The sequence below is a fragment of the Toxotes jaculatrix genome, chromosome 18 (assembly GCF_017976425.1).
Source record: "Toxotes jaculatrix isolate fToxJac2 chromosome 18, fToxJac2.pri, whole genome shotgun sequence".
Lineage (NCBI taxonomy): Eukaryota > Metazoa > Chordata > Actinopteri > Toxotidae > Toxotes > Toxotes jaculatrix.
This window is the reverse complement of record NC_054411.1, coordinates 6,465,437-6,488,476: the sequence shown is the minus strand read 5'-3', so window position 1 is coordinate 6,488,476 and position 23,040 is coordinate 6,465,437. Positions and strand designations below refer to the sequence as shown.

At 39.4% G+C, this 23,040-nt stretch overlaps 3 protein-coding genes across 5 annotated transcripts; 2 read left to right on the top strand and 1 right to left on the bottom strand.

The window, feature by feature from the left end:
* Positions 1-1,178: 1,178 nt before the first annotated feature.
* Positions 1,179-3,218, top strand: rmi2 (RecQ mediated genome instability 2). The gene is made up of 2 exons (XM_041062945.1): positions 1,179-1,545; positions 2,604-3,218. Exons 1-2 carry the CDS (start codon positions 1,257-1,259, stop codon positions 2,753-2,755), a joined length of 441 nt encoding a protein of 146 aa, XP_040918879.1. The 5' UTR covers positions 1,179-1,256; the 3' UTR covers positions 2,756-3,218.
* A 432-nt stretch (positions 3,219-3,650) lies between these two features.
* zc3h7a (zinc finger CCCH-type containing 7A) lies at positions 3,651-15,294 on the bottom strand. 2 transcript variants are annotated; one of them, XM_041062941.1, is made up of 23 exons: positions 15,160-15,294; positions 13,709-13,812; positions 11,966-12,005; positions 11,619-11,822; positions 9,411-9,569; positions 9,172-9,252; positions 8,913-8,966; positions 8,781-8,820; positions 8,344-8,687; positions 7,979-8,231; positions 7,785-7,813; positions 7,523-7,667; positions 7,281-7,439; positions 6,952-7,157; positions 6,199-6,299; positions 5,832-6,013; positions 5,604-5,677; positions 5,278-5,414; positions 5,082-5,187; positions 4,873-4,981; positions 4,640-4,773; positions 4,037-4,200; positions 3,651-3,941 (listed from the first exon to the last, which is right to left on the bottom strand). In XM_041062941.1, exons 2-23 carry the CDS (start codon positions 13,774-13,776, stop codon positions 3,752-3,754), a joined length of 2,979 nt encoding a protein of 992 aa, XP_040918875.1. In that variant the 5' UTR covers positions 13,777-13,812; positions 15,160-15,294; the 3' UTR covers positions 3,651-3,751. The 2 variants fall into 2 exon arrangements, with proteins under 2 accessions (XP_040918875.1, XP_040918876.1); XM_041062942.1 differs by having other exon boundaries at positions 5,278-5,411.
* pla2g10 (phospholipase A2 group X) lies at positions 14,071-20,824 on the top strand. 2 transcript variants are annotated; one of them, XM_041062944.1, is made up of 4 exons: positions 14,071-14,115; positions 18,933-19,101; positions 19,757-19,863; positions 20,655-20,824. In XM_041062944.1, the coding sequence occupies exons 2-4, from the start codon at positions 18,938-18,940 to the stop codon at positions 20,801-20,803; spliced, it is 420 nt and encodes a 139-aa protein (XP_040918878.1). In that variant the 5' UTR covers positions 14,071-14,115; positions 18,933-18,937; the 3' UTR covers positions 20,804-20,824. The 2 variants fall into 2 exon arrangements, with proteins under 2 accessions (XP_040918878.1, XP_040918877.1); XM_041062943.1 differs by lacking the exon at positions 14,071-14,115 and adding an exon at positions 18,211-18,302.
* The last annotated feature ends 2,216 nt before the right edge of the window (positions 20,825-23,040 follow it).

The window sequence follows — 23,040 nt, the reverse complement described above, 5'->3', positions numbered from 1 at the left end:
GCAGGACCTTAAATACTGGTCTTTTAAAGAAATTCCTGTGTAGTTTTGGATTTATGTTTTGGGTCGCTTGCTGAAAAATAAATCTCCCAGGCAGCAGTTTCCTCACAGGCTACATCATATTTTATCCTTTCAGCACAGCATGACAGATTAATAAAACAGCCCTCTATTTTAAAACATAAAAATTACAGCAACTGTTTGTTTTTAGAGCAGCATTTTACCGAACAGGATTCATCAAAGTGAATTGGTGTTTGCTCTCTCTACCAATATTTAAATAATTCAGTTCATAACACCTTTGAGACTCATGTTGCAGAGACTGATGATGAATAACACAATACACTTAAAGCTGGTACTATTTCTGCAAACACATGCTGTTTGTATCTCATAAAAAAACTTTTTTCCTGTGGTAGATGAGATGTTCCTTGGCCTCATATCATATTTTTCAAAATCTCATCTAATGAAAGTATATGCATTAAATCTAAAATGAAGTCAACATTTAAAGCCATAGCTTGCAACAATTGTTACCCTGAATTTAATGTAATTTAGGTCAAAAACTGCTACTAGTAGGGAAAGAGCTTAATTAACTGTCATCATGTATTTAAAAAAAAATAATAGTAAATATGGTCCTACCTGAAGCTGTGCTGTAAAACTGCCAAGTGATAATGTAATTCTTAATGCACAATTTATCCAAATATACCTTATTTTACTCTAAAAAGGAATTGCAGAATGAATTGTACACTGGCAAGGCTGGATTATCTATTAGGTAAAGCAGGCAACTGCCCAAAAGCATCAGGTTTACCACCTATAATTTGTGTCTACATAATTAGATCAATTTCGTATTTGTTAGAAATTTGCTTCTCTAAAACACAGTATCATCTGGTCCTCTATCGCATAGCCCCATCTTGGAAGAGAGACGCTAGTTTTAAGACCACAATTGTTAAGATTTCATTTGAAATTCTTTGTTGTAAAGTTGCGTTTTATCAGATTGCTGTAAATTATTTTGTGTGGCAAGTATTTAACAGACAGGGGGTTCAGCAGGAGTTTAATCCAGCCATCATCTACAGTTTTATGGTGGACATTCGGAGCTTGAGGAGACGCTTTTACTTTGAAAGATTCCGGGGAGGCGGGGCGGAAACTGAAGTTGTTGCTGCCGGAAAAGCACTCCTACCTCTTCCGGTTAAACATTGCACTTGGCGGGACGCAGGAGATACAAACATTTCACGTGTAGAACCACAGAGTAATGACAACAGCCGTCGGTAATGTATAAACCAGCGAAAACGACCGTAGACAGGAAGCGTCCTCCGCCCGTTAAAGTTTTGTCCAGCCAGCTGAGAACGGCGGAGAGCCAGGGGACGTCTGGCAGCGGAGACGGCTATGTTATCAGACCGGGCAAGGGTCGCTCTCTGCCGGTGTCACTGGTGTGGATGCAGGGAACTGTGCTGGAGGCTCAGCTCGACCGAAACACCGTGCTGCTGATGGATGAAACGGGGACGTTTGCTGTTCAGGGCGTCAACAACATCCCCAAGGGGAAGCCGTGTTTGTCCCAAGGTAAGTAAACTATACTGAAGTTTGTTTCTGATGCATGCGGGGATAAATCAGAAAAAGACTGTTTAAGATGTTACTTTTCAGGTGTGTGTGATACCTTTGTCTTAGTTTTGTCCTGGGGGAGTACGATACCACAAATTCTGTTTTGATACCGCGTAATACCAGGGCCAGGATCACCGATATCAATTACAAAATTTCTATTTTCTATTCATATCGGTGATCCTGTCTTTTATTGTGTGATGTTTATTTTAATTTAATTTTACTTTGATAAAGACTGTTCTGAAGCACCTTGTTACTTGTATTGAAAAGTGCAATGCAAATGAAGTAGTGTACTGTACTATTATGAGGTAAATGATTTATTAATTTTCTGCTTCTGAAAATATATTGGCACCAATTAATTTGCCTATCATAAGACATAGCTTTTTTAAAAAACTATTCTCTTAACCACGTACATGTTTAAACATATTTTTAATGGTAAATAACAATAGACCACATTGGTTTTGATTTGGTTTTATCTGCTCTTGTTTTGTTTCTGTAGGTTGTAGGTTTTTTATAATAATATCTGGCAACAAATGCAAAATTGGTGATCTGAATTTATCTTTCATGTAGCAGCAGATATTTAAAGTTGTAGCAGGTGTAACTGAGAACACTGACCGTGGCTCTGTTCCATTTAAGTGCCATGCCACAGAGCCAGTGTGCACAAAAGCAGGAACCTGGAACCAAACTCTCAGCTGTCAGATATCTGTTAAGGCTTTAGCACTTGTGGATGGGGTGACTAAAGAATTCTTTTCACCTTCTTTGCCAAATCTGTAAACAAGACTACAGTGCTTTATATTGTGTGTCATTCAATTCATGATCCGTAGTTTATTTATGTGAAAATCTGCAGCAGCCAGGCCTGAGAATTGCTAATTGTTTCCCTAAAGCAGGCTCATTAAGCCTTAAAATAATGACTGCACATGAATGAAAAACACCCACATCTCCCCGTGTCTCTCTCTCTCATATCCTTGTTTCTTTGAATCTGTTGTCACTGAACAATTGCCCACCTGCTGCTGTTGTTACAGGCAAGTATGTCATGGTGATGGGTGTCATCCAGGCCATCTCCCCGGAGCCAGTCATCCGCGCAGTGAAGATGGCAGACCTCTCGGAGCTCGCCGCGCTTCACAGACAGATGTGGAAGCTGGAGGTGGAGGACCTGCAGCAGGTGCTGGCCTGAATGCAGAGCTGCTAGTGGCGGGTTGACCTGCTCCTTTCATGTGTGTCCAGCTGGCTGAGCAGTATATATAAGTGATTGCTGACAAATGGGAAAAACTACCTCATTGGACTGAAGAGAAGAATCTCCAAGATGTCAGGTTTGGCTGGGAGGTAGGATTCAGGGGTGACAAAGACTTTGACGTGGTAAATACAGACTTTGTGTGTATTTTGATGATGGAATGTGATGCAGAAATAATAGATGTTTTTCTTTCCTGCTTGGCCCCTGCTCAGTGTCATAAGGAGCCAGAGTATTTTTACTTTGACACTGCTAATACTATCTACAATGTGGGACTTTTGCTTGTAAGGGGGTATTTTTACAATGTGATATTACTGCTTTTACTTAAAGATGTGAATAATTGGTGACAGTTCTTCCACTGCTGGTTACAGATGTGTAGTTAATAAAACACAAAAGTTTAAGCACAGGTTAAAAAAGAAGCTTTATTTGGTGTGGTGCCCATTACACTGGTAACACTATTAGATAAATGGAAAATGACCTAAGTTGATGGATTAAAATAAAAGAATGTCAACTGAACTCTCAATTTAAGTATGCCATATTGAAAACGTATTGAAAAGTAAAGGTCACTAACATATACAAACTGCTTATGAAAAGAACTTAAATTTTATTTTTAGGTCAACTGTTAAGTATCTGAACACGTCTCTGATCGATGTTTACAACATGCTATTTTCATCACCGTTTTCAGATATTCTGCTGAATGGTGCATAGCAAAGCTTCAAGTGTCTTACACAGTATTTGCTGTCAACAATAACACTCCAGATGTTCTGATCAGAGTAAACCAGCCACCAATCAGAGGGCCCGTCCTGAACGCCCTCTTTAAAATCATGCTGTGATCAGGCCATTTCCTGCGCACCTCAGAGGCTCTCAAGGATCACCTGACTCAAGACTGTTTGAATACTGCATTATTTGCAAGTGAGTATGAATGTTGTCATCGTATCATTATTATTTAATGTCTTTAAGCAGAAAACTGTATTTTCCAAAGTCATTGTCATTTGGTGCTATAAGATGGTCTTTTCTGGCTTTGGCAAGTTTCATCAAAAGGAATTCCCTGCGCTCCATCCACTCTTTTAGCTCCTGCTCCCCGTGTGCCAGCTTACATAGGTCATCCTCCGTGCACGTGCCTTTGAGGAACCTGTTAAAACATGAGATCGAATGTCAACCACCAAAATCTACTGGAATCAGACTGGGAACCAGACACATAACATATGCTGTGTCAGATAATCCTACCTCTCACAAACTTTGAAAGTGCCTGTGGGAAATCGATACTGCCAGCAGTTCTGATCATCCTCAGAGTTGAAAACTCTGTCTTTGTGTTTTTCTGAAGTGATATGCTGCTGCCACTGCTTTTCACTGTTGCAGTTTTTGCCACAGAGCCAACAGTGATTACCAGCCTGTGGGGGGGGGAGAGAACAGAAAACAGCGATCTCATTTTCACAAACGACTAATTACCATCCTGTTTTTAATCATTCAAATGTATCACTGTTTATTTTAATCACTTTGCAAATAAGTAGATTAAAACTAGATTCTATCAAAATGTTATGTTCTATCACAGTTTACCCATTAGGCGCTAATAGTTTTATAATAATAGTCTATCAACAAACTTGTACAATACAACACTGCTTCTAATGAGTCTGTGTTTTTGTAACAGGACAGTAATAGCTGAAGATCCTATGTTGATTAAAAAAAAATTGCAAATGTGCAACCAAAGTGAAGTTGTAGGGTTTTAGTTTGTGCATTGAACAAAATGCCACTGAGCAGTTTATGTGCACACCCTGAATACATTGCCAGACAAAAGCACTGTGTCTTATTTGCCTTTGCTTTTACACTCACCACTTCCTCAGCATAGTCTGTTGGCATGTGGATCTGTTTGCCGTTTTCCCTGACAGAGTTACTGGAGGTCTCTTCACCCCAGCCAGGCTTCTGAGACTGCAGCCACTGCTCATAAAGCTGATCCATATCTGGAACTGAATGAGGGGATAAAATGAGTGTGCATCACACACTAATTAAATTCTACTAATTAAATTCCACCAAGCAGGAGAGCCCAGCTCCTTGACAGAACTCACTGTTGTTTTCCTTCATGTAGGTCCAAAGGTCTCTTTCTTCTACACTGTGGGCAAATGTGCAATTCCCAGTGTACTGACACTTCTTGCCAGCTGTCACATGCATGCAAATCTGAGAAATAAAAATTACATTTGGTGATCCTTGCTGGGACACAAAGAACAAATATTTGAAGTTTTTAGGCAACTTCAGGGCAGCAATGTTTGGCACAGACCTCAAATTGAGACGGGATCGGCTTTTTGGTTGGAAGCGGTCTAACTGTCGTCCATTTTTTCCTTTCATGGGAACTTACAAGCACCACCCGCCTGTCTTTTGCCCACCTGAAACAGAAGAGCAGGGAGTGACCTCGTGATGATGTACTGCATTGCACTGTTCGTTTTTCATACACACAAAGACCTCTAAATACTTACGTGTGCCTTGCCTTGGCTGAGCAATACTTCTTGTTTTTGTCAGCTTCGCTTAGTTGGCCATTTCTCCAGCACTGGCCACAGACGAACATCATCTTCAGATTTGGAGGCCCGAACCTCCTCTGCGCATTAGGAAGCTGCTGATGTAATTTGAAGGATGGTTTAAAAGCCTTGTAGCTGACACAAAATTTGCCACAGCAACAGTGATAAAAACTAAAGGAGACTGGGCCATTATATTGTCAAGCTGCAGAGAGTAACCTCACACTGACAAGTGGCCAGCAGCGAGCAATAAAGAAGAGAAAGCAGTGAACAGAGTCCTGATGGCTTACCTGAACTCCCTGCAAAGAAGCTGTTGCATTCCAAAACTTCTTTGCCTCCTGGACAATACTTTCATGAGTGATGCCTATTTGATACAAAAAAATATATATATATTACATTTAGCACTGACAAATACTGTAAGCGGTGTTTGTGTTGGCTTGTGGGAAAGAAAAGAACATTTTAGAGGAGCTGTACTTCATGTGTAAAACACCAACCAGCTCTTTGAAAAGAAATCTTACCAAGCTCATGCTGCATCATCCAGACCTTCAGCTCGATAAGGCTGTGAGCATAGAAGCAGTCATCCTCTCTCACGCAGCCGTAGCGCACTTCATGCCGACAAAGATCCAGCTGGCACTGGGGACTCAGTGGTCTGATCTTGGAATAACGGACTGTATTCTCCTTCAGAATGTGGACTAAGCACCTAAAAGGTAAGCAGGACTTCAGTGCTCACAATTTTATCCTGTTCTCATGTCCTAATGTTCTTCCCTCACAAGGGCTTGTTAGTAATGAATATATTATTAACTCTAAACTCAAGTGTACTGTTAAGGTTTTTACGTTACTTCAAGTAATGATGGATTCAGAGTTGTGAAATGTGAAATTACTTACTTATGATCCTCAAAGTCATGCTTCGTCACTGGGTGAGAGCAAAGTGAAGGGTCATCTTTGTTGGTTTTGCTGATTATTCTGGGTTTGTGGTCAAAGCACACCTGCACAGCACGTTAAATTTAAACCCACGTTATTATGGTAATAACAAAAGGCTGACAGGGGTGACATTCATAGAAAGTCTTTGGATTGGTCACTTGGGCTCCTGTGGCGCACCGTGACTCACTACAGAGGTTCTGCTACAGTGCTGGGTTTTGTTTTGATGTGAGCAGAAAGGCTAGCACATTAAGCTAATCCTGCAGTAAGCAGTATTTATGTATTATTATATTGCCCTATTCTTGTATCCACTTAAAACTCCATAATAACTGTTCCAAGTCTGCCAGCTACTAATGACAACAATTATTACATAGAAGAAAAAAAAACCTCCAGTAAAGGCGAATTACATTTCTCACGTTCTGCTCATCAGATTCCACTTTTTATATGTAATTGCCTTATTTTTCAAACTTTGTTTTTAAGCGCGGAAAAATTACGTGTCTCATTCGGAACAATCATCTGTTGTCTCGACAGCAGAAAATTATTTACTATAAGAAACATCTTTGATGGAAAACATTAATTTACAATGAGACAAGTGTATTTTTTCTGCTCTCTCCTCGAATCACGTTCCAGCAGCACTTTACCACTGTAACTATCTTAAATGCAACCACCATACTCACACACCATTCTCTATTTTGATTGATAGATTAAATAAACACTCACCCCACAGAGAAACATGAATATCCCGTGATGCTCCTGTAAGATCTTGGGGACAGTCAACCGTACATTGGAGTTGGGTCCAAAAGGATCAAAGAGCAGTTCTCTGGAGATAAACCCTTTTCTCTCCAGAGTCCAAACATCAATCTCTTCCTGGCAGTATGCAAATGTGCAGTGACCAGGATACAGGCACTCCTTTCCAACAGCCACCTCTGAAACAACACATTTTAGGCAGTAAGGCAGCTATTCATGATCACTTTTTCCCTCTGGGAAAATCAAAGTGATCTGATTTACAGGTAAAAAAAAAAAAAAAAAAACACATTTATAAATTTTACCTTTGCAAATGTAATAAGGTCCAACATATTGTGTTTTTGTTGGTCTGGGCCGAATGAGCTTCCACGTTTTGTCTGGCGAATGTTTGATTCTGCCGAGTAAAGCGTCCTTTTTGCATTTATGCTCTTCAGTATGAAGTGTGTAATCCAACACACCAGGCCCTGTGGATTTGAGAATGGATAAATTACACTAAACACCACTTCTCTTGCCTGAAAAACAACAAACGAACAAAACAATTCCTCACCAGTTTTGACGTAACAGATTGAGCAGGCTTGTTTGAATTCATGTGTTTCTGCTAAGGGGTTCTTTGCTAAATCCACAGCAGCAGGAAGACCCTTCACCTCAGGCATACCCACAGCCATCCCCATTGGGGTTTCCTTATTGTTTAGCTGTAGTAAAAAAAATAATAAAATTAAATAAATAAATATACAAACACACAAAATAAAAGCCTTTAAAAATGTCTAGACTGAAAATGCCTAATATTTAGTAGCATGTAGAATAATTACCTGTGGAACGAATGGACTCGAAGCATAATCTGAAAGTTTGACAAAGGGAGAAAAAAAGAACATGTCAGCCAACCAATACTTAACCTGCCTATGTGATCTGATATCAATTGAGTATTATTAATCGAAACCTATAAAACTTACGTACATGACCAAGGAGGAAAGGTAGCAAAGTATAGTATATACATGTATAGTACCTGTTTTAAAGTCTGTTATGCTGAGACTGTCCAGGGAGTCCAGAGGTGGAGGCAGGGCGTCAAAAGTGTCCATACCAAAATAGGTACTTGACCCTGACTTGTGATACAGTGGGGGCAGAGTCACGGTGCATGGCTGGGCACCACTGTGGAGAAATGGGTTGATGTGAGATGGCATCAGGAATGGACTCGACATAGAACTGCCCGAGGCAATACTGGTAGGCAAAGGCAGAGGCCCCTTCATTGTGGGTATAACCTAAACGAAGAGAGACAAAAAAATAAATAACACTTCTGTTCAGATATCCAGATATGTCCAGTCCCACCCCTTATTCCTCAATGAGATCCCGCCGTGATATCTGTTCACTAACCATGCCTGGTTCAGGGCCAGCTTGGTCCAGTAGATCATCTAGGTCATCCCCTATAATGTCTGCGTCAAAATCTTGACTGGTTTCAAGAATAGGGCAAGGCTTAGCGGCTCTGCACCCGTTTACAAATGTGAGCGCAGGAAGAGCAGCCGGCGTGGGTACAGACACAGGCAAGGGAACAGTCTCGAAGCCTGGAGGCTCAGATGGGGTCACAGATGAGATACTGTTGTTGGGAGGAAGTTCATCCACCGCTGCTTCGTTCAGAGGCGGGTGAACTGCCACCGGAGCTTGGATGGGAGCCGGGGCCGGAGCCAAAACATTGCTATCCTGGGTCAACTGAGGCACTTCTAAAACAGATCGGGAGGGAAGACAGGATGAGTGACTTTTGTTCTGCCCTGCTTTGATTGTCAGATCAAAACTGTATTACGCGTAAAACTTACCAATTTCTATATCTTCAACAGAAGACGAGCCATGGGAAAACTGAAAAGAAAGGAATTTCATCGGATAATGTATTTCTTGGTCCAGTACAGGTACGTGTTTTAGACGGTAATGGAAAAAGCTTTGTTGCTTACCTTGTCACCTGATGCATCTTGATAATTTGTACCACGCAAAACATTCAAGGCAGGCTGTTAAAAGCAGAAAATACCCAGTGAATTTGATAAAAATTATGATTTTATGTTCGTGATTTAGCAGAACAGCCCTACATTTCTGACCGTACAAATTCAAACTGGTTCTTCGAAAATGAAACCTTAATTTGCACAGTTGTCAATTTGTTTTAGTAAATATGAAAAGTGTCATGAGGGTTCAGGATAGTTCCTGAGACACACGTACCTTACTCCTCACATAAGCTTTACGGATTTTCAATCCCAGAATTTTGGCAAGGTCCTGAGTCAGCTGTGTGACACTGGGATCCTGTGGAAACAACACGGTGATTACTGAAACACACTCTGGACAGTCTTCACCTCGTGATGAATTGGACTGGACTAGATTGGCCTCTGAGACAGCAGCAAAGTGTCAAACCTGATGTTGACATCTGTAATGCAGATGTCATTTGGTTAAAATTACCTTACCTGAGGCACTGCTAGAGAGCATTTGGCAACAGTCTCGTAGGCCTCTTGATGTCTCCCCATCTCCTTCAAGGATTTTGCTTTTCTGTACAGTGCTTTGTAGTTCCCCTCATTCAACTGGAGAGCCTTTTCACAGTCTTCTAATGCTTGGTCATACAGTCCCTAAGAAAAACAATATGCTGCAGGGTTAGAAAAGCTGTACTTAGCCATGGTGCTGCAGTGAACACTGAGAACAAAGTAACTGCTCTTTGATCATAAACAAACTTTTCATCGCCAGTGTGGTGCAGGAGGTATGGGCGTGGTGTGTTTTGTCACTGCCGTGGACCATGACTCTACAGACTGTATGCAGACAGACACTGAGAAGGAAGAGAGACAGGACGTTCCTCTGAGAGCACCACTTCTTTCCAAATCGAAGTTCTCGATTAGCCACAAGCTTCTCAGCTGATTCTCAGGATCTGACATGTGATATATGCCAACAGTGTCTCTGTCATATGACACCAAAACATATTGATGTGAGAATTAACCTCTGTAAAACATTTGGAAGTATAGAGAGTGCACAGCTGTGACTGCTGACCACATCGGGCCTGACTCAATCATTTGTTTTGAAATGACACTTGGAAATTGAATGTGTTACATGTGAGAGAATTATTTTTGTTATTATCATTATATAAAAAGTTTACTGAATGTACTCACTATATTACATTGTTTTGTTTGATTAATTTTGCTTGACAACCACATTACTGTAAATCTGTGGAATATAAAAGCATCTCAATATGTTCAGACAAGTAAGTCTGAACAGCAGCGAATTTAAAAATCTCAGGTGATGTGTTGGCAAAGACAGTAAGTGAAAACTGTGATCGCTTAGCAACCGAGCCAGCAAACCCTTCACCATAATTACATCCTGAGATGTATGCAAAGTACCTTCAAAGTTAAAAAAAAAAAAAAAAATTGGATTTGGTTACACAAAGGACAACATCAAGGTGTCCTGCCCCACCCAGCTGTGTCCCCTTCACCTGCTTGCCCTGAGGCTAAGCAAGACCGTCAAACTAGAAGTGCACAGAGTGCCACTGTGTGTGAGAGTTGTGGACACAAATAAGCTACAGTATTATCTTTTATAGGAAGAGCTGGCAAACGTTGAAAGCAACACTGGTACACAGATCCTCTTTTTGGTCTCTCTATGATGTCAAGCTGATAAATGTGCATACGAGCCAAAAAGGATAAGAGGTGATGCAATGGGAGATTCCAGCTGACATACAGTATTAAGTCGCTTTTAAGCTGTGGTCACAACATAATTTTGTGATAACGGATGGCTGTGATATTTTTAAATGTAATAATAAAAGCGACTTTTTAAAAAATGAACAGATAAAAGAGCAGCGAGTCTTTAAGGAGATAGAAACACCTGGAATTTTCTCACATAATTCGTATACCTTCAACAACAACAGGTCTAGACTAGGGATTGTGTAAAACTGCTGAATGAGTGCACAGCTTGAATGACTAGTTATGAATGTTTGGTTATGGGGAATATTGGAAATTTGTTTCTTTCAAGACACTGTGCTGTTTTGTCACACTTTGACATAATGACATTATTTATGGCTCTGTTCTATTTGGGTTTGTCATGCACATGACCATGGCCTACAATTGGAAGACATCACCTGAATGCGGTCATTATTTATACTGACAGTTGCGCATGTGTTGTCTGCCGTACAAAAGGTCTATCATAGTTTTCATAGTTAATAAAGATCTTGAATATTTTATGCGAAAGACAAACAGCTGATTTTTTTTTCCAATAGGCCAGAACCAGAACCCTTGGAAATGTTTAAGAAACTAAAAACAGTAGAGTTGTACAAAATAGAGCTCTGTTATAGAAACTGCAATAACCTTTAAGAACCTACTTCCTATTTCACTCTTGACATTTTGTTTATTGTGGTTTGGTATAGGGGGTTTATACAGTAGAAGCAATCCAACCTGTGGGAAGCCTGGGGCCCTCATCACATGTGGTGAGTAACGATGCACAATTTAATTATAACAAAATTATTTAATCAAGACCCAACTCAGCTTCTTGTATTTTGGACTTTCCTTGTTCCATTTGATTGCTTTTGTTACTCAGTGTGCATATGTAAACGGTAAAAACCAAAGGGAGTGGGAATTAAAAGGGTTTCAGACTGTAACTGAAAGAAACCCGAGTGTGTGTGGGGGTCAACACCTACTTACCGGAACAACATTTAGGTATGCTGCAGCTCGATTTGCATACAGTTTTTCCAGTAAACCTGCTGGAACACAGATTTCTTCTGAGTCAGCGTAGTCTGCTATGCTCAGGGCTTCGGTGTACATCTCAATGGATTTTGTCCATTCCCCCTCTTTAAACACATCATTCCCTTCTCCAAAAAGATTCCACACAAGGTCCTTAATGAACACCTGGAAATTAGAGAGAACCACATCTGATATGTCCCTTTATTCAGGCACCTTCAATTTGGAAAAAAAAACGAAAATAATGGGGTTTTCTTTCATGTCATGCTAAATAGAGGCTGGAAATGCAGAGTAAAATTTACATAGCTTACCTCATACTGCTCTTGACTTCCAGGAAATGGAAGGGTTGATCTGAGAGCAAAAATAAGGTTCACGTTACAACCTTTCATAGCACCAGCTGTACAAAAATTACAAATCTCAGAGACAAGTGGCAGTGTTGACTGGAGTTCAGTCAAACTGAAAGTTCATGACAAATATTTGAGTACAAATATTGCAAATAACTTTGTCATTTGGTAATTCTATAAATCATATTATACAGATTTATATCAAGTAAAGTTTTGATTTTCAATTTATTTAAAGTCCCCCAACAATACATTTTATTACACTTGCAAAATAGTTGGTATTTACTGTTTTGGGTTAACTGTTAAGATTTACTGGTTAATATATGTAGTGTTCATCTGATACAAGATATTTTGTTTTGGACTCATTATAAAACAAGTCTGAACTTGAGACACAGGGACATTACAGCAGGAAGACTGTGTGTGTGCGCGATAGGTGTGACTGGTTGCTATGTGTGCAGGCACTGACTAAACTGCTCCTTTTGCACACTGGACTAGGAGCATAACTAAGTTTTAGTTTAGACCATCACGCTTTCATTGTGACATGCTGAGCTCTTGTCATTACAGATAATGGAGAAAACAGCACAGCACAAAGGCTGTCCGGATACAGAAGCCTTATCTCACAGATAACACCAGCAACAGGCTGGGCTGTACACATACTCATTAGATTTAAAATCTCTCAAATGGTGAAATGTGGTGTCTAAACCTAAATAATGCTTTTACTTGTCTTAAAGGCACTTTTGATTCTATTCCAATACATTTCTATCATCAGTTATTAGTCTTTAGTGTTTAGGTTGATATATTTTAAATTATTTACTTAATTAATATGGCTAATTAAAGTGGCATTACATGTCTTAGAAGAGTTTACACACTGTGACATCAGTGAAGCGATGACGTGCATTGTAGTGTTTTAAGTATCACTTTTGTTTTTAGAATAATGGTACTTGTCAGATTAGATGAAATGCAACACCGCTCGGCCTGGCACAGCTCTAAAACAGTAAGTGGACAATAAGAGTCCTGATGCATGAATACAGAACTGAAAACGAGACTTAAGTAGAGCCAGTTATCAGCTGTCTCACTGAGTCCCAGCTGATCTGAACAATACGTGATGCAAAGATGACAAATCATTTTTGCAATGTGCAGTCCCTAGAGGTTACCAAGCTTTTTAATCAACAGGACTCGGAAATACCCAACTACTGACATAAGCCTAACCCCTGTTTGTGCCTCTCATGTAGTAGTAAACACTACACTGAAGTCACAGAGGTGAGCATCAGTTTCTCTAAAAGATAATTAAACAGCAATGTTTGAGAAAAACAGAGATGAGAGGGGAAAAAACACTTTCAGAAGTATTTCCAGAATCCTCAGATATTTCTAGCTATCTGGATAAATAAAACTCCCTCCACTGAATGATAAAAGACATTTAACCTGTTTCCCAAGTTGTGCTGCTGTTTCCAAATCAAAACAGAGTTGCAACATGGGCAATGGGTTAAAAAGCAGACAGTTTTTTTTTCTCTTCCAGATGATCAGAAGAGACTTTTAGGATTCTGGAAATCAGGACAATGATAAGTGTTTTCAAACGACCTCAAGGATTTTTCAGACATCACCAGTTAAATGTCTTCTAGAGAAACTGATGGTTGTTGCCTCTTTGATGCAGATGTTCGCTAATACATGAAAGGCACAAACTGGGGCTGACCTATGACAAACCATGAAACTTACTGAATGAACTGTAGGCCTTTCTGAATCTCCTGCCAGCGAGTCCTTCTGTCCTGACACGCTCCGGACATGTTTGCGTGTTGTGATATCTACTCCTCAGTCAGCACCTGAAATGACAATAACACAACTGTATTGACCGGGAAAAGTGACAAGGGAAATTCCCAACAGTGACAACATTAACACGCCCCTTCATTATAATTAATCAGCAGCAGCAGCAGCAGGTTGTTCAACTGGTAAACTGGAAGTTCATTAGCTCGGTGTAAACAGTCATACCCGTATTACAAAAGCTCTACATCAGCTTCATCCTGCTTGGCTTCAATTTTTTTTCGCTTCCGCATTTGGCAATGATGACTACACTGAGGTTCCGGAAATATTTTGTTAGCTTGAGAGCTAATGGCGTCAACAAAAAGGTATTCGCCGTTTAGTGTCAAAAGTTAGGAAGACTAACTGAAAGTTAGACTCTAAATTAAATATGTGAAACTGTGGATGAAAAGGTGTGAGCTTACTAGCACTGAGGAACTGTGTAAACTTAGCATCTGAAACCTGGAGGTCCATTATCGGACACATTTCAATGACTGATAACTCGGCATTTATTGGCGCCTACTTTCTAACAAACTCGAGTGTTTCAACACATAACAATAAAAGCAATTTATCCACAGAGCCCACATTGTTTGTACTGCAACCTATAACAGTACTGTCAGCCATTTTTCAAGTTTTGACGTGAAGGATTCCGATTACAGCGTAATGAACCGCCAAATTAAAACGGTCAGCCCTGCTTCGTCTTAGCCAGTGTTTAATACCTATAACAGGTCTGGCCTTTTTACTTTACATTTACTTAAAACTAGTTGCTTATCAGATGAGGATGCGGGTTACAGAACCATAGAATGATCAATTCATGGGGCAGAAAGATGGAGTTAACTTCATGTCAGATGTAGGCGGGTGCGCCTGTCCTGCTTCGGTCAGCTAAGCCAAAATTAACTTTATTCTAGAAGCATTACTGTGTCCAGAAGCTAAACGGCCATGTCTACTCCAAGAAGACGGACTGACTATGGAAAACAGAAATCGCGTAAGTTGAGTTGCATGGGAGAGAATAAGTTGTCCGATAATAGACGCATACCGGTTAGCGCACGTGTGTTACCCGCGGCCGGGGACCACCGAATAGACTTCTCGTTAGCACCCATCACCTGCTAGCAAAGGTTAGAGATTTGTGGTCCACACAGTCTGACCGCTGCCGATACACAAATAAGCTTAGCAGTTTTCTCCGGTGCTGAAGACACACGGAATGAACCAGTTACTTAACATTACCAGACCAAGTTTCTAGGAAGTAGCCTGAACCTAACAAAGCAAAGGCATGCCCAAGTTAAACTAGTTCCCCAACGCAAACAATAGAGAGCTGTAGATGTTTTGCTACTGGCACAACAAGCGAGCCGCCAGTGACCGCTCTGCATACTTACATGAATGGATCTTTATTCCAAACAAACCCTACGTCGGTTATCTAAAAGGAGGAAAAGTGAATTTTCGTTTTAGCTAAAATAACTTAGCTAGATATGCTGTTTCGCTGAAGGCCGCCCTTTGCTTCTTCTTCTAATGTGATGGGTGACGGCGCATACGCCGACTCCACGGCACTGCTGCCCCCTTAGGCAGTGGCGGGATATGACAGCATCTCACAGACAAAATGACTATGCAACTTCAACAAGCATAGATCACCAAAACCATAATTCTGTGTTTGGAAATACAATACTAAAAGTAGAAATAAAGTGAAAACCCATAAATTTGAATAAATTAGTTTCATTAAAAAACTCAAAGTTGTGTTTCATTTGTTTCATTATTGCAGTTTCATTTCATTTGCCTTTAGCATTGTGAGGATCCACCCAGCTACTTCCCAGCTGGACGTGTAGATCAAATGTCTTTCCCTTTGTGCCTCACAATGTGCATTGTTGTTTTGTTATTTGCAAACAAAACTAGTATGGGTGAATTAGATTACAATTACAATACTTTCTTATATTCTCTGAATATAAGCTTTTTTTTTAACGCTAAATCAAGTCAGAAGCTAACCTTCTAATTTGGGACAGTGCATTTATGAAGTTTCCTCCCTCCTCCTTTCATTATTATCAAATGCTAAAGAGGAAAAATAAAAGGGCTGACAATAAGTTACAATTATTTAGAAAAGATATTTACCCATCCATATTTATGATAATTCATTCATTTGGACGTTTGTCTGATTTTCCTTTTTCGACTTTATTTTAAGTTTTACCTTTTCTTTAGGCAAGTTGGTGATATATACTTCAATTCAAACCAAATCTACAAAGAGCATTCTGTTTTTTCCTCTTTGAATTCATAAACACACCAAGAATCTCAGATACTCTCCTGCTTCAAATGTGGAACTGTGGTTGAGATCTACTGTTTTAGATTAAGTGATTTGTAAACAAAAGTCTGTGATGGGAGTAACCAAGAAAAGAAAAAAAAACTTACCAAACAGGGTTCCATTTCTTAACACTGAACCTCACATACCTGTTTGGGTATTCAAGCTCAAAGTTGCTCTCCAGCACTAATTATAACCTAGCTAACGTCATTATTATTTCTTTTAAAAAGGAAGAGGACATGTCTGTGTCTGTGCAGAGCAATGACAGTTTCTTTCTTTGTTTGGGAAAATGTTCATGTCGTGTGTAGAACATTGTGAACATTATTTTTATTTGCACATAAATGAACATGAAAACAGACAAAGGTAGCAAAATGTAGTTTTAAGAGATTCAGAAATAAACTCAGCCATTTATACTTCTCTTTTTTTCTTCCTCCATAAATCAGTCTTTCATTTTGCCATGTACAAATTATGTGAATGGTTCGTTTTTTTAGTTAGTTTAGTTAGTTTTTTCTTTAATCGAAATTTTGGACCTATTAATGTTTGACACTGGAAGTTTCTTTGACTTAGTTTCTTTGACTGAAACTCATCTTCCTTTTTGTGTTTCTTTTTTAATCTGAAAATTGTATTTTTGGATCATTTGCCTATACAATCTAATCTTGAGCAAAACTAGTTTTAAAACACTATAAATTGCCTGGGATTTTGCTCTCTGCTCAGTTCATTGCACACTTATTGCTTATTCGGGCTTCAAAGTGACATTAAAATTTTCAGTCATGGTGTGTTCAGATATGATCTTAACTTTGGCTGGATGTTTTGTGGCAATGGATAGGCTGAGCTGAGAAAAATCAGATATACAGGGAGCGAGGGATGTGTCTCCTCATGCAGTACAGTCATCCTGGCAGCCATAATAACTGCCAGGAGGAGGCGCTTATCTCACATTGTGCAGAAGCATCACTGAGGAACTGAATCATTGAATGGCTGTGAATACGTCCCCTGTTATCAAAACCCAAAGCGTGTGTCTTTTATGATTTAGCTGCCCTGACATTACCACATTATGGATGACAATGGAGTCCAGTGCGACAGAGCTGAAAATATACTTTCAGAAACCATAATAAAAAAGATGAAAAGCAAAGATATGACACAATTCATGTCATTTCCTGTTCAGGTCTGCAATTTGTCAAATAAACAACCTCTACTGTTAAACTTAGACACTTGGAGTGCTGCTCAGTAAATCATACTGACAATAATGATAGCAACAGCATGTCCAGAGTGTTTGTTTTATGGGATGAAGGTCTGTTCTGTTTGCCCCACTGACATGTTTATTTACTAGAGAAGAAGATGGATGGGACACTTGAGTAGATCTCTTCACGATTATGGAGGGAAAACTGTGTTATTAGAGTATAACAACCATAATTATCAAGCCTGGTTGCATTTGCTTTGAGAAACTGTAGCCATATATTGTGTTTCTTAGAGTAACTGAGAATGTGTGAGCAACAATGAGCCCTGATGTTTACTGGAACTGTCTGAATGTAAACTCATTTAGCACCTTTTATATTCTAAAAAAAACTTTTTTTTAATTAATCAATTTTCCATGTAAATTCTGTACCCAATACATACTGTATGAATATAAGATATTTGTAAGGCTCAAAATTATTTTGGTTATGTTGCTAACCATCAATCTAGAATCAAAGTTGCCATCTAGAGTGACTTAAAATATATAGTGTTTGTCTGCTTTTTTCTATCCTCCAACATCCTATGGTTTTTTGAAGCCACAGCAAAGACAAAAAGAACATTTAGGCAAGAATTATTCAGGTTAATACACAAATAAAACAGGTCTTGAATGATAGATAGGTGTGTTTTCCTCAATAACTGTGTACATTTGATTTTCATAAAGCCACTGAATGCCTTGTATCTCTTGAAAAGTAAAAATTTATATTATATATTTCACCTAGCACAAAAACATTGTTGCTAACACCTATCCTCAAGACCTGAGAAGAAGCAGTAAAATAAAAATAAAAAAAAACTCTAGGCTGTTTCCTCTAGGGGGCGTACAGTTTTACAAACACTGGATTAGCCTCTGGCCAATAGTGATGCTCAGGAGATTATTTGAACAGCATCTAAAAAAAGCTCTCCACTCAATGCCCCACTCAGACTGGAAGTGAACAACACTTGGTGTGGAGCTGGGCTGCCTGTTGCATGCCATGCCTGCGTTTTACCGGATACTTCTCCTGTTATCTGGTGAGTTGGTCATTTACTTTGAAGTGGAGCTCCAACTGGTGATGAAACGCTGAAGGTTTGAAAAGTTATTTTAAGAACAAGGAGGGAGTCAGTGCAGGTAACAGCCTCAAGGAAAAATTGCTTGTGTTTACATTTGCGCAATGATTCAGAGAGAGTGTTATTCTAAGGCAGCAAGTGCAAATACATAAAACTGATGTTGCTCTACAAGATTATCTGCTTTCCCATCATCTATGAAGCTGGCTGAGGTGTTCAGGTAGTGTGTAGTTTTCTGGTGTTTATGAGGAGTAAGATGTAAGAACTTTTCATATCACCTTATCAGTCTAATTCATTATTAAAGGGGTTATGTGGGTTTCAGTGTTTCTACAGAAAGATGCAATGCATGCATTCACCCTTATAGAGAAATATCTTATAAAGCAACACTCCTTCAAAAATCACTTTTTTGACTTGAAATTGCTAAGATCATGTCAGTGACTCTGCAAGGTTCCTGTCCACCCACAGTGTATCAAACTGTATATCAAAATCTGAAAATAAAAACAGAAGTGTCAGAGTAGACAAAGAAAACTAAGACTTGTTTCCAAGGAGTAAGATAAGTTTTTTCTTCCTCTTTTGTTGTTTATTGCTATTTTGCAGTGGCCATGGCCTCTGTGGCAGCACGCAGATCCCAGAGGACAAAAAGAGGGTTACTCGAGCTGGCCGGAGCCATCAAATGCAGCACAGGGAGATCTGCCTTGGCTTACATGATATACGGATGCTACTGTGGCCTGGGTGGTCAAGGCTGGCCCAGAGACAGGGCGGACTGGTGAGGGAGAAGCTTTAATCACACTCTTCTCAAACCTGACAAAAGAAAACACAACTGAGTGTCAAGGCTGGACACCTGATGATAGTGTGTACCAAAATGTAAACATTCAATCGACTCTCTATATATGGCCTACCTATACATTATGTGGTGCAAAAGCTATACTTCAGCATGCTTTGCTGGTGATTAGCCCTCCACTCCAGGGATGGTGCATACACATTAGTCCCTCCCCCTGGAGGCCTTCTGTTCTTCTCAGTCGTTCTACATCCTGATATGTACGCACAGTTTCCGTTAGCAAATGAGTCGACTGAACCACAAATGCAGTGCGATGGGATGGAAGGAGGGAGGAAATTCAGCAGACTCACATGGTCCAATGGTTGCTTCAAAATAGGTCCAAAAATTCCACACCCAAATCCTAATTGGCGTCTCCTTCTTTTCCTTCTTCACCACAAGACATTGAACCCCCACAAACCAGTTAGCTGCTAACTATCTGTTGAGAAAACTCATGTGGTGATCCTACCCTGCCTTTAAAATAGCCGTGGTATGATTGAAACCACAGCGCTGTGACACCTACTGATTTCTTGACCCTGTGTAGTCTAGACTGAGTGCAGCCTTCACAATAAAACATTTATTATGTTGTTAATTTTTCTGTATGTAGGTGTTGCCACAGGCATGATTGCTGTTATGGAGATGCAGAACTTCTTGGCTGCCATACCAAAACAGACCGGTATCTGTGGACTTGTGAGGATAAGACAGCTGAGTGCGGTATTGCATTTTTAATGCTTTTGCATCTATATGTAACGTTTTTGTGTTTGTTATTTGAAAAATAAGGTAGCTGCTGCTTTTTTGTTTTTGTTTTTTGTGGCAGCACACCAGAACATGAGGTTACCTGTATAACACACTGACATGGGTGTCACACTGACAGTGAGACACAGATCAGGCTGTGTGTGATCTACAAATAGCCACAGAGTCCATGAAAACAGTAAATAATAATAATACATCAAATGTGTGTAGCGCTTTTCCTGACACTCAAAGACGCTTAACAATGGAAATAATAATAATAATTGTTATTATTGTACACGGGGAGCTGATTGGAAAAACAAGATGTTTACAGTATATATTTCATGGTATTTTAAGCCCCCTATAAACCGCAGTACTTTATGATTAAAAATAGCAACAACCTTGATTAGACATTAAAGTACTAAAAATAATGGGCTGTTTGTGATTTAAAAATAATAATAACAAAGTTAAATAAATAATTAATTGTAAAATTAATTCATAATATTCACATTTACCGTGTGTTCCCTGTGATTTTCTACTCAAGAGTCAGATTTCTTCCTTAGGAAGTGCACCAAATTAACCATTAGGAAGCAAAATGAGTGTAGACAGATCAGTTTGTACCACTAACAGCCAAGTTCTTGAAAACATTAGAACAAGTAATCACAGCAAATTTCACAATGTTAATGAGAAAACAAAAAGAAAAAGATATGCATATTTCATGAAAATCCTCTTTCCAACTTGTCACTGAAAGAAGACATTTATGTTCTTCATTGCAGATGATTTGAAGGACAAATGTGAAAAGCTGCTGTGCAAGTGTGACAGAGACGCGGCCAAATGTTTGAGAAAAGCACCTTTCATCCGAAAATATGCCCTATGGCCAGATTTTCTATGTGGCTACGAACAACCAACGTGTAATATTTACTGAAACAATAAATGCATCTCCATGTCCTGTGTACCTTTCATAAATACAAGATGTTACAGTAATAACAGTGAAAATAATCACTATATGGTGATTGACACTATCTTGTGATTTCTGTGAACTGTTTTAATTCAGTTTTTGATTCATTATCAGGCTCTCTTAATTAAGTAGTGTGCAGAGGAAAAGAGTGTTATGTTTTCAAACTTTACAGCAAGTGAACACCTAATTTTTGACAAACACCCCATGACTGTCTAAAAAGTCATGAGGCTTAAAGTAGCTGCAGTAGATTCAGATAATGGGAAGGCAACTTGAGCAGTCAAAGCTCAACAGAGGGTGAAATGTTAATCAGCGAGGGAAAGATCAGATAGCTGGTCCTCACAACAGTACGTTTATTTGCTGAAATACTATGCAGGGCTGTGCACGCCTAAAAACTCTGAAATTGGCTCCCTGTTCTCTGGCAGTGTTTCTGACTACACGTCATTCACTGGGGTTTAAAAAAAAGTATCTGGAAATTTATGGAGTTAATAGGCAAACTGAGGTTTTTCTGCTTTTCTATTTAAACTCTGCTGTGACACAGATGTCTTTTCTTTTTTCCCAAAGGGACTTTAGATGAAAACGGTGTTTTGTAATATATGAGGTCTAGATATTGCCTGTAGATGGTGCTATGTTCACAGTCATTAAACTTGAAGCCGCTGACACTACAGGACCTGAGCATCTATGGGTTTACACTCAAACACTAAGAGTTTTTATTTAAAAATCATAGTTCAATCATAATTATTTAGATTTAGATATATATATATATATATATATATATATATATAAAACAGATTTCATGTGTTGAAGTTCCTTGAAATGAGGCGCCTGTTGACAGTGAATTTAAATGTTGACATGCAGCAAATTACTCTTATTTCGGTCAACCACTGTTGGTTTTGGGTTTGGCTTGGAGATCTCTTTTAGATCAAACTGGTGAACTGTCAACTCAAAACCTTAATTTCCCCTCTGACACCCAGTAAACACTATCGCCAGCATGCCTGTGATCACAGTGAGAAAAGCCCTCCCAGATGTTATGGCTCTGGTGAGCTTTAACACTCCTCAGCCCCGTCCATGAGTTCACACAGGAGACACGGTTTCTTTGTTGAATGAGTGCACCACTCATGAGTGCGGACTGAAATGGGAGATGATGCTTTGGTACAGTGTCCAAAGCCCAGGACTGGAAATAAGTATCTGGGTCATGGCCCACAAACACTTGCCCGATTGTGTCCAACCTTCACTGGGTATGAGCTCTGAAGTCATACACTCCATCCACCACTTGGCAGACAGAACAAGCGGTTCAAAGTCCCATATATTTGTTTGCATATTTTCTTCTACCTCCAACGTTTTCAAATGAAAGGGGCAAATTTTATCTGCTGTAAAGAAGTCTTTCTGCACTGCTCTGTTTGTTACTAATTATATGCCATGAATTTCATTTCAGATATTTATATGTAAACATCCATTAGTATATAAGTAATAATAAGAAAAATGCACATGCCTTGTTTTCGTGGTACTAAAATTGAAAAGAGCTTTTTAATTTTTCTTGACTGTAATACAGAATGAGTCAGTTCTGCAGCTGTCTGAGCTCAACTGCTTAACAGTTGCATTACCGTCATCTATTTAGCCTTGCTGATGGTGTAACACAAGCTGTGCCTTCATAACCAAAAAAATTATGATCATTAATGTTGAAAAAATAATGTTGCAGTTTTGCAGAGGGGAATCAGAGAACAGCCTGATTCATTAGGACTGCTGAAAGATAAACTTTCACTAACAGAATTCTTACATGTCTTACTGCTCGGTTGGGAGTGCTTGGTGTAACACTTGTGAAGGGGTAATGAATTGCTGAAGGGTAAATCTCTGAACGTTTCTTTGCATCACACAAGGTTTCCATTCAATTTCTGCCCAGGTTCCTGCCTCTGGAACTTCTGAAACTCTCTGTGAAAGTAGCCTAAATCCTGGTCCTTTCTTTTCCCTGCTGCCTCTGAAGGTTGATGAGAGGTTTTCTGGCAGCACACTCCTCTCTTCTGTTCCTGCTGCCTTGAAGTGGTATTTCAAGGATTCCAGCTCTTGACTTTGTTGATGATCTCTCACTGGTCCTATGTACTTTCACCAGTTACCTTCATTATACAGTCTGTGTCTATGTTAGTCTTTGCAAAGTCAGTTACAAGGCAAAGTAAAATTACTGTAAAAAGACACAATCACAAGACACAAAG